This window comes from Eubalaena glacialis, chromosome 2, assembly GCF_028564815.1.
Source record: "Eubalaena glacialis isolate mEubGla1 chromosome 2, mEubGla1.1.hap2.+ XY, whole genome shotgun sequence".
Lineage (NCBI taxonomy): Eukaryota > Metazoa > Chordata > Mammalia > Artiodactyla > Balaenidae > Eubalaena > Eubalaena glacialis.
The window spans coordinates 53,465,098-53,481,542 of NC_083717.1; the positions used below are offsets into that span (position 1 = coordinate 53,465,098).

A 16,445-nucleotide genomic window follows, 5' to 3' on the forward strand; every position below is an offset into this window, starting at 1 on the left:
TCTGCTCTAGTTAAAAGAAGAGAACTGTTCTTGAGAACGTGTATGAACAAGCTCTCTTCATGAAACCAAAGGTCCCGGTTAGCACACTTGTGTAGACAGATAAAGAAGAACCTTATCTGTTCCTGTTCTTAAGCTACTTCTATAAGAATCTGCCTATAATTGCCAATTATAAAATACTTTTCCAAAGTCTATTTGAATTGTAGCTCCCACGTGATAAAATTCTAATGCATTTTTTATTTTCCAATAGATAAACCTCTAAAAAATGTTTAATACTATTAAATGAATGGAATCAGATTTTACCTTATCATTGAGTTGATAATCCTCAAATTTATCTTACAATTATCACTGGTCAATCAAGTTTGATAAAGTATGATTTTTCAAATGATGATAAACTAATTCCAGATTAAATTTAATATTATGTATTTTGACATTACATTGATTCAGACATTGTTTCTGTGCTAGTTTTTTTTTTACCATGTACATTTGATTACTGGTCTCATTAAAATAATTATAATGCCTCAAATTATAATGTCTCTACACGTGACATTGCATAAGGCTGACAGTCAAATAGGCCTCTGTTCTGTTATACACTTGACTCATGCTCTGTTATATAACTTAAAACTAACAGAAGAATTACAAAGGTTACTGAAAATGAGCTACTGGTGGCTCTGATCAAATTTAGAAAACAAAAGGGAGAAGGAGAAGAAATGAGACTCATATATTTTCAAAGCAATTTCACATTATCTTATATAATCACCAAATACATTTTACTTATCACATTTATAAATTTCCTGATTGCCAAATCCACATGCTTTTCACAAACACTGGGTATAACTTTGTACTGCACGAAAGCACACGTGTACTTGCCTCTTTCCTTCTGCTCCCTGACTGGTTTCCTGTCACCCTCCTAACCCTCCACCAGTTGTCTGGTTTCCTTTACGTATTTACAGGCATCAGCATTTCTCTTGTCCCACAATGTTCAGATTAAGGCCTTACATGCTTCCCCGTTCACCTTTCTTTAGAACCAAATCACATAAACTCTTTCTTTGGGGGAAATAACAGAGCTTACCCAAACTCTTTTTTTCCTGTAATTTCAGAACGGAAAACTCTCTCTACCCCAATGCAGAGAATACCTTTCAAAATTATGTCCCCTTCCTCTATAGATCAGTCTGACTTAGACCTTCCCTGCAAACCACGTGAAATCAAGAGAGGAGCCTCAGGACCACCCAGCAGGTTCACTCTGAGGAGGGCTGAGGACGGAACTCCAGCATGACCAGCTTGGCGAACTTCCCCAGTTAGCCATCCTTTACTCTTGCCTTCCTGACCATAAGACAGGGCTAATGATGCTTAGCTCATAAGGCTCCTCCTAGGGTTTATCTAAAACAGACAACATAACAAATAGGCACTCCATATTGTGATAGCTATTATTTTGTCAAGATTTTAAGCCAAATAAGTGTTCTGAAACTTTCTTTGCAATTTGACAAAATTATTCTTAAGTTCATTTATAGTAATAAGCAAGTGAAAGGAGCCTTGTATAAGAAGGGAAATAAATAGGGACTTGTGCCCCCAGATGTCAAGATGTCTTCTATTGAAAACCACACCCTGCTGGGCTTCCTGCTTTGCTGCAGATCCTGGTCCTCAGAAGCAACTGGACGTGTAGGACCAAGAGCTAAAAGTACTCAGGGGAGCTGACGTAAAATCCCACTTACAGGAAGATCTTCTAATAGAAATGATCTCAAATACTTAAAACAATTGTAAGCCAAATATGTTTACTGTAGGAAAATGCAATAACAGCACAATCGGAAACAATGTAAACACCCCAAATTACGGAAGTAGCCCATGATGAAGCATTTATGCACTGTAATAATATTCATCCATTTTAAATCACACATTTCAAAGAGTTTGTAGTAACAAAGTATTGGCTTGAAGAAAGCACAAAAATACAAAACTGAAGGCACAGTATGATCTCAACTGTATAAAGCTAGGCATAGAGGCAAGGGGAAGAAAACACACCAAAATATGAAGAATGATTTTTTCTGTGTGGCGGAATTAAGGATGTTTTCTTTTTCACATACTATTCCGTGTCTCACGCATTTTCTGCAGTCAGTAGGTATCATTTTGGGATGGACTATTGACCTTATATCTAACAGATTCAAAACTTCTCCAACAGCTAATTCTCTAGGGAGATTGAGGGGTATTCTACCACTTGCTCTGTATTAGCTTCCAGAAACTAACAGATATATCTCTGTTTTGAAGATGACTTCAGAAAGCCATCAAATTAAATAAGAAATAAAGTATAGCTGCTTCTAATGGCTAAACTCGCTATGCACATTCCTTCATATTTCAGACTTTCATTCACCAGAGAGTATAATAACTTCGTGACTACAGAATGCAGATTCACAAAAATATATCTGACCAAAATCTTAGGAAAAAATACATGTTCTCAATCCTAGCCTATTTCTGAAATACTGCTAAATATATGTGATATATATAGTAAGCAAATTAACTACCTAATGTATTAACTTGGAAATTTAAATATTGTGTATGATTTCACTTCTAAACACACTTCTCATGCAGAGATATGTAGGAACATCATGGTTAAATCCTATAAGGTTTAGCAGCAGGGAGAGCCCTTGGAAAGGAAGACATTCACTGAACAGATAAGGAAACCAAAGGCACAGGTAGGGAAATACACACTCAAGACAAGCAGCAAGGCAAGAATAACAACTAATGCTCTTTCCCAAGGGAATACACTGAATGGCTAAGAGGCATGTCCCACAGGCATGGTTAGTGTGCACATTCTTCACGGTGCTGAGGGCTGGACTAGTCCCTGACGGACCTGGTACACAGCCCCACTGCCGTCATGCACCAGCCACACACCTGGGGATGGTCACAAGCCTCTCTCTCTCTCTCTGTTTCCTCCTCTGTACACACCTGGGAATGTCAAAAGAACAGAAAATGTCCAGAGGACAAAGAGAGAAGGTCATGGACTTGGAAGGGTCCTCCTTCCTGCCAACTAGTAGGGATCTGTTGCAGATTCACTGTGCCCTGAAGATCCCTCCATGTTTCACACAAGTGCAACCTCCACAGCTGATTTTCACAGAAGGGGTGCTTGGTGACTTTTGTCCTAAAATTTAACTTCTTAATTATACTCCACCAACTTCAAGTGACAATCCTTTTGATCAGCCAGAACAATTTGGGGAAGAAGAGGAAAGGAATTGATAACGCCAAATGCCTGGGTGTCCTGCAGATCTTCAGGCACATGTAGTTTCTGGTATCTGCCTCTGCATTCAGATGGCCACAGTTCAAGGCCTATGGCTCAAGCCAGGACCACTGCAAGTCCTTGTCAGTGCCGCCTAGTGTGGGCCTGGCTTTAAAGGCAAATTCCTTTGCATAATGGCACCAAGGAGGAGAATCAGAATGTTGATCATTGCCTTGTCTAACAAGCAATAAATGTCCTTTATGCAGGTCAACTTCTGAATCGTGCTTTAACCTGAGTGGGAGGAAACACAGCCGACTCTGAAACCATCTTCTCCTTCCACTTTTGAAAACATAATCTGCCTCTTTTCTCTGACTCACTTCAGAGACCCCACACTTGGAATAAAGGAATAAAGTGCCTTTATTCCAAGTGCCTTGCTCAGGAATAAAGTGTGGGGTAGGGCAAGGACTCTTTTATTTATTTACAACAAGTTCAAGGGTGTGGGACTGTAAAGGTGGCCAGCAAGGGTTTGCTAATATACTGCTCAGCAAAGTTTCTGAAAGGCACTTGTGCCCCGAAAACCGTAAAATCAAAGCATAGATGATAACTTACCCAAAGTGACTGGCTAAGTTCATGGAAATACAAAACAGAACGAGGTTTTTGATCATGATAAAGCTAGAGAACATTCCATTGTCCATTCCCAATAAGAATAATAGCTGAAGCGGATGAATTTGGAAGAATAACTGTTCCTTTCTCAACCTTGATCTTGAAGCTGAAAGGGGGAAAAATATATAAACATGAATGTTTCTGTGACGCAGTTCCTGGAATCAAATCACACTGCTAACACACACAGTTCAGAAAGAAAGGAGCCTGGCTGTCCTTGTCCAGCACGGCTCCACATCAGGAGTTATCTGTGTTCACTGGCCTTTTTATTGGGGCATAAAAAGAAATTACAGTAGGCTTAATTTTCACTTTTACTCAAGGTGCAGAACCATTCCCCTAATTTATTTTTTCCCATGCCTCAAATACTTTGTTTTATTTTTACCATGTTATCAAAGGACCCATTAGTCCTATTATTAGATTCAATGCCTGAAGTTATCTAACTGTATTTTGCATCTGTTAAATCCACAAGTGGAATACTTTTACCTTTCTGAAATATTTGCCACGCATTCAAAGTCAGCAAGCTACTCCTTGTTCTGCAAGGTGCTGAGAGAAAGTATGTGGAAAGAGGGGGAAAAAGGCACATTTAAGAAACAGGTCTTCTACAAGATCACGATAATATAAGAACTGCTTATAAGGGAGGGTTGCCACTTTCTCAGCAATCTGTCCCCATGACTGAAGAACTTAATAATCACTGCATTTGGGAAAGTCTCTTGGCTCTGGGCTCTGTGCTGGGCCCTAATTAATGCATTTGAAATCCAAGCAGGCACAATCCCTGGGCTCTGCAACTAACCTTAGCGAAGGCATATATTTCTCAATATGCGCACAACGCAAATAGATGCACATCCTATAGGAGCACCGCGTGTTCAAAAGAAACATTTTCCCGAGGCGACCCCAGGCCAATTCCGGAAAAGGGAAACACACAACAGGTACTTCCACCTCAGAAGCCAAGGCCCTCGAGTCGAGAAAGGCAGGGCGGGGGTCGCCTGGGCGCGTCCCGGGGCTTGTCGCCAAACCCAGGCCAGAGTCCCGGCGGCGAGCAGGCGGCGCTGCATGCGGGAAACCGGGGCGGCGCCTCCTGCTGCCCTCAGCCCGGAGCCGGGACACCCAAAGAGAGGCTGCGCTCCCACGGTCCCGGGACCGCCGCGGGGGCTCGTGGGAGCTGGTGGGCGCGGGGGTGGCACTGCGGAGGCGAAGCCTCTGCCGGCTTGGCGCTCGCGGCCCGGCAGAGTCGGCCTCCTGCCCGGTCCGCAGCGGCGCGCCCAGCGCCAAACGCTCGCCGACCCTCCCCGGCTAGCTTCTGGCCACAGCAGACCTGCCCGGCTCCTGCCCGGGGTCCGAGCTGAGCGTCCTGCCGGGCGTCGCTTTCTTTCTCGGAGAGGAGCGCGCGGTGCAGTGCCGGCTTGGTGTCCCCCGGCCTCGAGCAGCCCGCGCGACCCGCCCGCGCCCCCCGCCGCCGAGCCGGCGCCCACCCTGCAGGAAACTCCTGGACGCCGCGCGCCTCGAAGGCCTGGGGCCGACGGGGCCCTCCGGATGGGCGATCTCGCCCGTCGGCTCCAGTGACGGCGGCGGATGCCGCATGCCCCAATTCCTACCGGCGAGCCCGTGAGCACTGAGCCCTGGTGCCCCGTCCCGCGGGGCTGAGCCGCTCTGGACCCCCCTGACCTCCCGCGCTGGCTATGCCTCCGCAGTCGCCGGGGGAAAGTTTGCGCTCCCGGCCGCCCGTGGCTCCCCGCCTGTCTCCACCTGCCTTCCCAAGCCAGGCAGCCCCGAGGATAGGGGTGCGGACCGAGCCGGGGCCGCCAGTCCTCTCGCCCTCGCCCGCAGCTTCTTACCCCACTTCCCCGGTTCCGCGCGCCCGGGCTTACCCCACGCGCCGGCCCGGGAAGGCAAGCCGTCGGCGAGGGTGCATCCTCCTCCTCCTCAGCCTGCTCTCAACCGGCTGGCAGGAGCGGAAGGCCAGTGCGGCGTCACCGCCCCATGCCGCCAGCGCGAACTTCCCCAGTCCTCCCGGGCCGAAAGGCTCCGGTGCCCCCCGCGCTCCCGCCGCCGCCCTGCGGCTCCGCTCCGCGACCGAGGCCGCGCTCTGCCCTGCTGCAGATTCCGCCCCCCCACCTGCGTCCCCAGTGCACTCGCGCGCTCGCTCTCACCTCGCCCGAGCGCCACATGTCGTCTCCGGCTTTGGGGAACGTTCCTCTGCAGAGGCGCTCCGGTAGAGGCCGCCAGACTCTCACCAAATGCGCCCTCGCCTCGGGCCGGCTCAGCGGAGGGGGAGGGCTCCGGGCCCGCGGCTGGGCCAGGTTTGGGATAGGCCACATTTCCGATGAAGTTTCTTGGTAGCCTGCGGGAGAATATCGATGCCTCCTGTAATAAGCACCGGTCCCTCTTTTCAGAGCTGAGATGGAAAGGGAATGTCAGCAGGCAGCCTCCGGAGGCCGTTTCTCTGAGAGCTTTCCTGCTCCAGGGCCAGCCCTGAGCACCTTACTGGCCTGGCCTCAGTCTTCCCTCAGTCCTCCACTCAGGCCTCTGTGTCCGCATCTGCTCCTCGCTTTAGAAAGAAGCTAGCTTGTGAGGCTACTTTTTAAAATCTGTAATTCATTGCTACGGGAAGGAAAGTCAGAGTAAAATTGGATTAATTAGAATTAAACACTTACCTAATTGCAGTATACATTTGGGCGTTTTAGGAAGTTCCCTTTCTGGACAAGAAGCCGCCTTGTCAGTAGCAAGGGGCCCTGGGGTCTGCAGACCTGAGAACGGGTCTGGGGCGCAGACACTGGTGCAGGGCACTGCCTCCTGCACCCACGCACATGTGAGATTTCATTATTGGGATCGTGTCTGTCTCTGCCGCAGTGTGCCCACTCCGAGAGGTGAGGCTGGCACTAATGACGCCTGGGCGGAATAGGGGTGCAAAAGCAAGCACAGTCCTGGTTTTAAGATGGCAGCATCTGGTTTCCTCAGGAGGCGGCTGCCTCTTGGCTATGAGAACACCCAGGGGGAGATGTTCAAGATTTAAAGTAAAACCAGCAAGAACATGATGGACACTGTACTATTATTTCCACATCTTTTGTGACACTGAGTTGTTTACAATCACTTTTAACAGAATAATTGTCAGAAAGGTAAATTTCTAACTCTCCCTCAGAAAATATCTTTAATCTTTCAGTGTGTGAAGTCACTCTATTCTTCAGTTATGTTTAATGCCATGTATTCCAAATCTAACCTAACTGCTGGCACTTTTGCACTTTCCAAAAATTCTAAGATTTTCCAAAAATAACAACTTGTAAATATATTTAAGGAACAGGACATAAAAATACATAAATGTTGCAAATATAAGGAAGTGTTATTCTGAATATAGTTAGTCACAGTATTAAATAACTCAGATTCTAGTGGTTCTGTAGGAAATATAAATTAGGTAAGACGCTCATTTGAAAGGCTTTTCTGATTCTAAAGTGAATAAATTGAACACAGGCATTTCTTTATTTTATAATTTCTCAAAAGTCATATCACTAAGATAAAGTTCATTGACAGTCAAAATCATTAAATTAAAAACAATCAGAATCAATATAATTTACCCTACTAAGTGTTAGAATTCTAGGTTTGGAGATACCAGTGACAGCTACTCTTTTCCCAGGATTAAACAACATAAGGCAAATCAAAGAGTTCAAATAATTAGTGAATTTAAAGCTTTAAAGATTACCAAAGTCATTCAGTAATTTTTGCAAAAAAAAAAAATGTAGATAAACCAGGGATTATTTTGGATTAATGAGAGTTACAGATTTTATTTATTTATTTATTTATTTATTTATTTATTTATTTATTTATTTATTTATTTATTTATTTATTTATTTATTTATTTATTTATTTATTTATGGCTGTGTTGGGTCTTCGTTTCTGTGCGAGGGCTTTCTCTAGTTGCGGCAAGCGGGGGCCACTCTTCATCGCGGTGCGCGGGCCTCTCACTATCGCGGCCTCTTTTGTTGCGGAGCACAGGCTCCAGACGCGCAGGCTCAGTAATTGCGGCTCACGGGCCTAGTTGCTCCGCGGCATGTGGGATCCTCCCAGACCAGGGCTCGAACCCGTATGCCCTGCACCGGCAGGCAGATTCTCAACCACTGTGCCACCAGGGAAGCCCACAGATACTAATTTTTAACAATATTATTTTAATCAATGAAATCAGCTGTAGGAGAATTTATGTTCTTTTGATGAATTATTTTTTAAATTTCCATGATTTTCCTATTAGTTTAATTTCAGTGCATATTATTGAACATAACGGAAGCTATGTTTACTAAGAGCTCATCTTTAAAATTGTATTTAAGCATGTGGCTTAAATACTTACCTTCTCCCTAAGATGAAATGGTAACCCAGTCTCTCCATATTTATGAACATATAACAGAGCCTTAAGTCAGATGGACCTGAAAGGATAGTGAAATAATAAGGCATATCATAACCTTATAGAAATTCACATTTTAGAAGATTATATATTACCATTTCATAATGTTTGTTTTAATATGGAATTCAATGTTTGCCCTGAAAAATAATGGTCTATCAGCTGAACTCCCATTTGTTCCTTTAGCATTTTCCCTTGTATTGAATGACAGAAAGCAAAGTAGTTATAGTTCTGGAAAGCAGTAGAGGGCACCACAGTTCCACATAACCTTAGGGTTGGCCCAGTGTCCACAATAGTTTCCAGTGTGAGAGCCTAAAATAGCTGAACTTGGGGAAGCTGGGAGATGGGTGGACACTTTCTACCCCATCCAGAGCAGAGACAGCACAGGGAGGCTGTGTTTGTCGAGGTAGGTGGAGTAGAGATGGCTAAATGAGAAAACAGTGTCTCCATGAAGAAGAAGAGCTTGGTGAGAAGTTGAATGGAGGGTGTTCTAAGCTGAGAGTCCACCTGTGTAAACTAAGGCATGTTCATGGAACTGTATGTAATTTTGTGTTTAGGAAAATTCAAGTACAGGGTAAAGATAGCAAGAGGTAAGATGAGACAGGTGCCAGAAGACAAGAAATGTGGTGCCAAGCAGTTAACTTCCTTCTGCAGGCAAGAAGGAGTCATTGAATAGTTTTGTTGGTGGGGGAGGTACATGTTCCAGAACAGATTCCCCGTAGCAGCTGTATACACAAAAAGTGTTGGGAAGAGGCAAACCTAGGCTAAAAGCATGAATGAATATCACAGGACCAGCCTTTGGTGGGTGGGAGTTTAATAAATGTTTGAGTCTTTTCATTAATGGAATCATAACTTCATCGATTCACATGTACTCAGAGTGGATTTATTAGTGCTTTGCCCGAACAGAAACAAGAGGGTCTTGGTTGTTAAGGAAACAGAAACGTCAGTTCTGACTGGAAGAAGAAGCAAGATTCCTAGGAAAAGATGGCAGTTGATTTGGACTCTGAAAAAGAATTTGTACAGAAGATATCAGAAAAGGTAAAAGAAAGAGCAGGAACAAAGGTAGGAAAGTACAGGGCACATTAAGTGATAAAAGCTCAATTCACAGAACGACCCACTAATTTTGGAGTCTCCTGGAGAGGCAGGAGGCAACTGCAGCTCACTCTGGGGACATAGACACTGGTGGCAGCTATTTTGGGGAGCTGCTCTACCATGTGGACACTGATGCAGGCAAGTGCCATTTTGGAAGCCTCCCTTTAGCTTTTTACCCTTGCGACACTGCCCTGCCCCCACCCACCAGCCTGTAGGCACCAGTACTGGGACGCCTCAGGCCCAGCAACTAGCTGGGTGGGGATACAGCCCCACCCACCAATTACAGGCTGTCTTAACATCCACTAAGCCCCCAGCCATTCCTGGACATGGCCTTGTACACCAGAAGGCCCAGGACACTGCCCCACACACCAGTGTGTAGGCACCAGAACTGGGACCCCCAGGGCTCTACAGCCAGAAGCCTTGGGACCTAACTTCACCTACCAGGGGGCAAGCACTAGCCACAGAGCCCTGTGGGCCCCACCCACCCACTAGAAGGCAGAAAGCAGTTCTGAGATCACCAGAGCCCTACTCCTGGCTTGTCAGGGCCTAGCAATACACCAGGAAGCTGGCGCCAGCCCCAGAGCTCATTGGGCCCCAGTCCTGCCAACCAGCAGGCCAACACAGGCCAACACCTTGAACCCTTCAATCAGCCACCCCAGGATCTGGCCACTCTTACCAGAGAGCTGACACAAGCTTCAGGACAACGCATACCCCACAGATGGCCCCACCCACAAGAAGAAGTCTAACGCCACCTCTGGAGCCCCTGGGCCCTGAAGTCAGAGACCCCAGTACTGTGTTCTGTCCGCCAGTGAGCCAGCATAGCCCCAGGACCCAGCTTCACACACTAGTGGGTGGACACCAACCCCAGGATCTCCTGGACCCTGAACCTACATACCAGTGGTTGGACACCAGCCCCAAGATCACTGCAGCCCTACCCCCTGTCTTGTCAGAACACAGCCAACACATCAGCAGGCCTGTAACAGCGCCAGGACCCACTGGGCCATAGCCCCACTCACCAGCAGTTCAGCACCAGCTTTAGGACACCCCAGAACCCACAGCCAGCCATGTCAAGAACTGGCCATACCCACCAGCAGGATGACACTAGATTCAGGAACTCCAGCCCTGCAACCACCCACCCCAGAACCTGGCTCTGCCCACAACTGAGCCAACACCAGCCCCAGGACCCCCCAGGGTTCCACAGACAGCCACCCCATGACCCAGCCTCACCAACCAGCAGCTGGCAGCTTCTGCACAAGGCAGGGCCTGGCAACCAACTGGACTTAGGGCCAGCCATGCTTACCAAACTACCCACAGTTGTCAGCCTGCCACAACAGAAGGACCCACACACCCTCATAGGGGACAGCCCTAGAGCATATAACACTAGTAATCAGAAGGGAGTGTGTTGCTGGGATGCATAGGATGTTTCCTACAAAAAACCACTTATCAAAGGTCAGGAAACATAACCAACCTACCAGAGACATAAAAATAAAAACATCAAATTAGGCAAAATGAGGCAACAGAGGAATATGTTTCAAATGAAGGAACAAGATAAAACCCTAGAACTAAGTGAAGTGGAGAGAGGCAGTCTACCTAATGAAATGTTCAAGGTAATGATTGTAAAGATGATCAAAGAGCTTAGAGAAGAATGGATGAACAGAGTGAGAAAGTGTAAATCACTGAAACTGAACAGAAAAAAGAAAAAAAAAAAGAAATGAGGACAGTTTAAGAGACTTCTGAGAAAATATGAAGTATACTAATATTCACATTATAGGGGTCCCAGAAGGAGAAGAGAGAGAGAAAGAGGAAGAGAACATATATGAAGGCATAACATCTGAAAGCTTCCCTAACTTGGGAAAAGAAAGAGACATCCAGGGGCTTCCCTGGTGGCGCAGTGGTTGAGAGTCTGCCTGCCAATGCAGGGGACACAGGTTTGAGCCCTGGTCTGGGAAGATCCCACATGCCGCGGAGCAACTGGGCCCGTGAGCCACAACTACTGAGCCTGCGCGTCTGGAGCCTGTGCTCCACAACAAGAGAGGCCGCGACAGTGAGAGGCCCATGCACCGCGATGAAGAGTGACCCCCGCTTGCCACAACTAGAGAAAGCCCTCGCACAGAAACGAAGACCCAACACACCCAAAAATAAATAAATAAATAAATTTAAAAGAAAAAAAAGAGACATCCAAGTCCAGGAAACATAGAGAGTCCCAAACAGGATCAACCCAAAGAGGAAAACACTAAGACACATTGTAATTCAAATGGCAAAAATGAAAGATAAAGAGAGACTATTAAAAGTAGCAAGGGAAAAGCAACAGGTTACATACAAGGGAACTCCCATAAGGCTATCAGCTGGCTTTTCAGCAGAAACTCTGCAGGCCAGAAGGAATAGCACGACCTATTTCAAATGATGAAAGGGAAAAACCTACAACCAAGAATACTCTACTTGGCAAGTCTTTCATTCAGATTTAATGGAAAAATTGAAAGTTTTACAAAGAAGCGAAAACTAAAAGAGTTCCACACCATCAATACAACTTTACAAGAAATGTTAAAGGGACTTCTCTAAGCAAAAAAAAATTCACAACTAAAAACATGAAAGTTACAAAAGGAAAAAGTTCATTGGTAAAGGCAAATATACAGTAAAGGTAGTAAATCAGCCATGTACAAAACTAATAGGAAGGTTAAAAGACAAAAGTAGTAAAATCAGCTATATCTGCATAAGTAATTAAGGGATACACAAAATAAAAGAGTGTAAAATATAAAGTCAAAAACAGTAATTCTTGGGGGCTAGAAAGTAAAAAGCTGGGTTGTTAAAAAGTGTTTGAAATTAAGAAATCAGCAATTTTAAATAGTCATATATATATAATATATATATATATATTATATATATATGTATAAGTATAAACCTCAAAGGTAAGCACAGACCAAAAACCCATAATAGATACACACAAAAAACCAGAAAGGAATCCAAACACAACACTAAAGATAGCCATCAAATTACAAGGGAAAAGAATATAAGAATAAGAAAGGAACAAAAAAGAGCTAAAAAAACAAAAACCCAAACAATTAACAAAATGGCAATAAGTACACACCTATCAAAAATTACTTTCAATGTAAATGGACTATATGGTCCAATCAAAAGACATTGGGTGGCTGAATGGACACAAAAACAAGACCATTATATCAGCTGCCTACAAAAGACTCACTTCAGATCTAAAGACACACACAGACTGAAAGTGAGGGGATGGAAAAGGGTATCCCATGCAAATGGAAATCAGAAGAAATGCAGGGTAGCAATATTTCTATCAGACAAAATAAACCTTAAAGCAAAGACAGTAAAAAGAGACAAGTAAGACATTACATAATGATCAAAGAATCAATCCAAGAAGAAGATATAACAATTGCAAATATATATGCACCCAGCATAGTAGCACCTAAATACATACAGCAAATATTAACAGACATAAAGGGAAAAATTGACAGTAACACAATAATAGTGGGGGACTTTTACACCTCACTCCATCAATGGACACATCATCCAGACATAAAATCAGTAAGAAAACACTGGCTTTAAATAACACATCAGAGCAAATGGACTTAATACAGAGAGCATTGTATTCCCAAATAGCAGAGCACACATAGTTTTCAAGTGCCCATGGAATATTCTCCAGGATAGATCACATGCTAGGCCACAAAACAAGCCTTGGTAAATTAAAAAATAAAATAAAATCATATCAAGCAGCTTTTCTGATCACAACGCTATGAGACTAGAAAAGAACCACAAGAAAGAAAACTGGAAAAAAACACAAATACATGGAGGCTAAATAATATGATACTGAACAACCAATAGATCAAAGAAAACATTTAAAAATACCTGGAGAAAAATGAAAAGGAAAACACAGCAATCCAACATCTATGGACACAGCAAAAGCAGTTCTAAGAGGGAAGGCTATAGTGATACAATCTTACCTCAGGAAATAAGAAAAATCTCAAACAACCTAACCTTACACCTAAAGGAATTAGAAAAAGAGCAAACAAAATCCAAAGTTGATACAAGGAAAGAAATCATAAAGATCAGGGCAGAAATAAATGAAATAGAGACTTAAAAACATAGAAAGACCAATGAAACTAGAGCTGGTTCTTTCAAAAGATAAATAAAATCAATAAACCTTTAGGCATACTAATCAAGTATAAAAGAGACATGGCCCAAATCAATAAATTCAGAAATAAAAAAGGAGAAGTTACAACCAACACCACTGAAATAAAAGAATCATAAGAGATTACCACAAACAACTATACACCAATAAAATTGACAACCTAGAAGAAATAGGCAATTACCTGACTGAAGACTGAATCAGGAAGAAATAGAAAGTATGAACAGACCAATTACTGGTAATGAAATTGAATCAGTAATTAAAAACTCCTAATTAAAAACAAACCTAAGTCCAGGACCAGATGGCTTCACAGCTGAATTCTACCAAGCAAGGAAGAGTTAACACCTATCCTTCTCAAACCATTCCAAAAAACTGCAGATGAAAGAACACTTCCAAACTCATTCTATGAGGCCAACGTCACTCTGATATAAACCAGACAAAAATATCACCAAAAAAGAAAATTATAGGCCTCTATCACTAATGAACATAGAAATGCTCAACCAAATATTAGCAATCCAAATCCAACAATATATTAAAAGGATTATACACCATGATGATGTGGGATTTATCCTAGAGATGTAAGGATTTTTCAATATCTGAAAATCCATCAGTGGGATTCACCACATTAGCAAATTAAAGAATAAAAATCATATGATCACCTCAATAGATGCAAAAAAAGTTTGGACAAAATTCAACATCCAATTATTCATTTTTTAAAAATTATTTTTTAATTGAAGTATAGTTGATTTACAATGTTGTGTTAATTTCTGCTGTACAGCAAAGTGATTCAGTTATACTTATATATACATTCTTTTTTATACTCTTTTCCATTATGATTTATCATAGGATATTGAATATAATTCCCTGTGCTATACAGTAGGACCTTGTAATTTATCCATTCTGTATATAAGATTTTGCATCTGCTAACCCCAAGCTCCCAATCCATCCCTCCCCCACTCGCCATCCCCTTGGCAACCACAAGTCTGTTCTTTATGTCTGTGAGTCTTTTCTGTTTCATGGATAGGTTCATTTGTGTCATATTTTAGATTCCAAATATGTGATATTATATATTTGTCTTTTTCTAACTTACTTCACTTAGTGTGATAATCTCTAAGTCCATCCATGTTGCTGCAAATGGCATTATTTCATTCTTTTAATGACTGAGTAGTATTCACTGTGTATGTGTGTGTGTGTGTGTGTGTGTGTGTGTGTATATATCACATCTTCTTTATCTGTCAATGGACAGGTTGTTTCCATGTCTTGGCTATTGTGAATAGTGCTGCTATGAACATAAGGGTGTATGTATCTTTTTGAATTATAGTTTTGTCCGATTATATGCCCAGGAGTGGGATTGCTGGATCATATGGCAACTCTATTTTTAGTTCTCTGAGGAGCCTCCATACTGTTTTCTGTAGTGGTTGCACCAACTTACATTCCCACCAGTAGTGTAGGAGGATTCCCTTTTCTCCACACCCTCTCCAGCATTTGTTATTTGTATGCTTTTTAACGATGGCCATTCCTACCAGTGTGAGGTGGTACCTCACTGTTGTTTTGATTTGCATTTCTCTAATAATTAGTGATGTTGGTATTTTTTCATGTGTGTTCGTCATCTGTATCAACATCCATTTATGATTTAAAAAACCTCTCAATGAAGTGGGTATAGAGGGAACATACCTCAACAAAATAAAGGCTATATAATGTAGGCCCCCAGCTAGCATGATACTCAACAGTGAAAAGCTGAAAGCATTTCCTCTAAGATCAGGAACAAGACAAGGATGCCCAGTCTCACCACTTTTATTCAACATAGTACTGGAAGTCCTAGGTCCTAGGTACAGCAATCATACAAGAAAATGGAATAAAAGGGATCCAGGTTGGAAAGGAAGAAGTAAAACTGTCACTGTTTGCACGTGGCATGATACTATACATAGAAAATCCTCCTGATGCCACCAAAAAACTATTAGAGCTCATCAATGAACTGGATAAAGTTGCAAGATATGAAATTAATACACAGGATGTTCATATCAGCATTATTTACAATAGCCAAGATATGGAAACAACCTAAATACCCATCAAGAGATGAATGGATAAAGAAGATGTGGATTATATGTACAATAGAATACTACTCAGCCATAAAAAAGAAGGAAATTTCACCATTTGCAACAACATGGATGGACCTGGAGGGTATTATGCTTAGTGAGATAAATCAGACAGAGAAAGTCAAATACTGCATGTTATCTCTTATATGTGGAATCCAAAAAATAAAACAAAAGAATGAATGTAACAAAACAGAAACAGATGTATAGAGAATGAATTAGTGATTATCAGTGGGGGAGGGAAGAAGGAAGGGCATGATAGGGGATTAAGAGGTACAAACTACTATGTATAAACTAAATAAGCTACAAGAATATATTGTACAGCATGGGGAATATAGCTAATACTTTATAATAACTTTTAATGGAGTAATAATCTATAAAAATTTTGAATCACTATGTTGTATACCTGAAAGTAATATAATATTGTAAATGAACTATACCTCAATTTTAAAAAACAGGACACTGGACATGTGTAGAAGCTATCCTCTGGGATATACTGGTGCTCTGGAGCACGGTGGAGGGAGAGGGTGAAGATGGCTCTCACTAGCTAGAGTGAGGCAGAGGAGGAGTGCAAAGATGGTACCTGCTGAATAAAGGAAAAGAAAAAAAAAGAAAATTTAAAAAAGAAGAAGGAAGAAGGGAAATAAAATGAAAAAAAGGACAGTGCCCACTGATTTTAGCAGAGGGAGAGCAGGAAGATGGCACCTGCCAGCTTCCAACCCAGGGTAGTATCCGAGCAGGTCCCTGCCCCTCAGACCAACGCTTTAAAATTAGGAAATGAGTCCCTTTCACATAAAGTCTGGGAGCTTTTCAAGGGCTGCTTCTGCACTGGGCCCTGGGCTCAGTTTACCACAACCCTGCAGACCTCAT

At 42.9% G+C, this 16,445-nt stretch overlaps 1 protein-coding gene across 1 annotated transcript in view; it reads right to left on the bottom strand.

Moving 5' to 3' along the window:
* GABRA5 (gamma-aminobutyric acid type A receptor subunit alpha5) overlaps positions 1-6,530 on the bottom strand; it is a 78,870-nt gene extending 72,340 nt beyond the window's left edge. The window contains exons 1-4 of the mRNA XM_061181830.1: positions 6,514-6,530; positions 6,010-6,200; positions 4,346-4,405; positions 3,812-3,971 (exon numbers count right to left, since the gene is read on the bottom strand). Of these exons, the coding sequence (XP_061037813.1) occupies positions 3,812-3,971; positions 4,346-4,405; positions 6,010-6,200; positions 6,514-6,530 (428 nt within the window). The remainder of the gene's footprint in view (positions 1-3,811; positions 3,972-4,345; positions 4,406-6,009; positions 6,201-6,513) is intronic.
* Between the last annotated feature and the right edge of the window lie 9,915 nt (positions 6,531-16,445).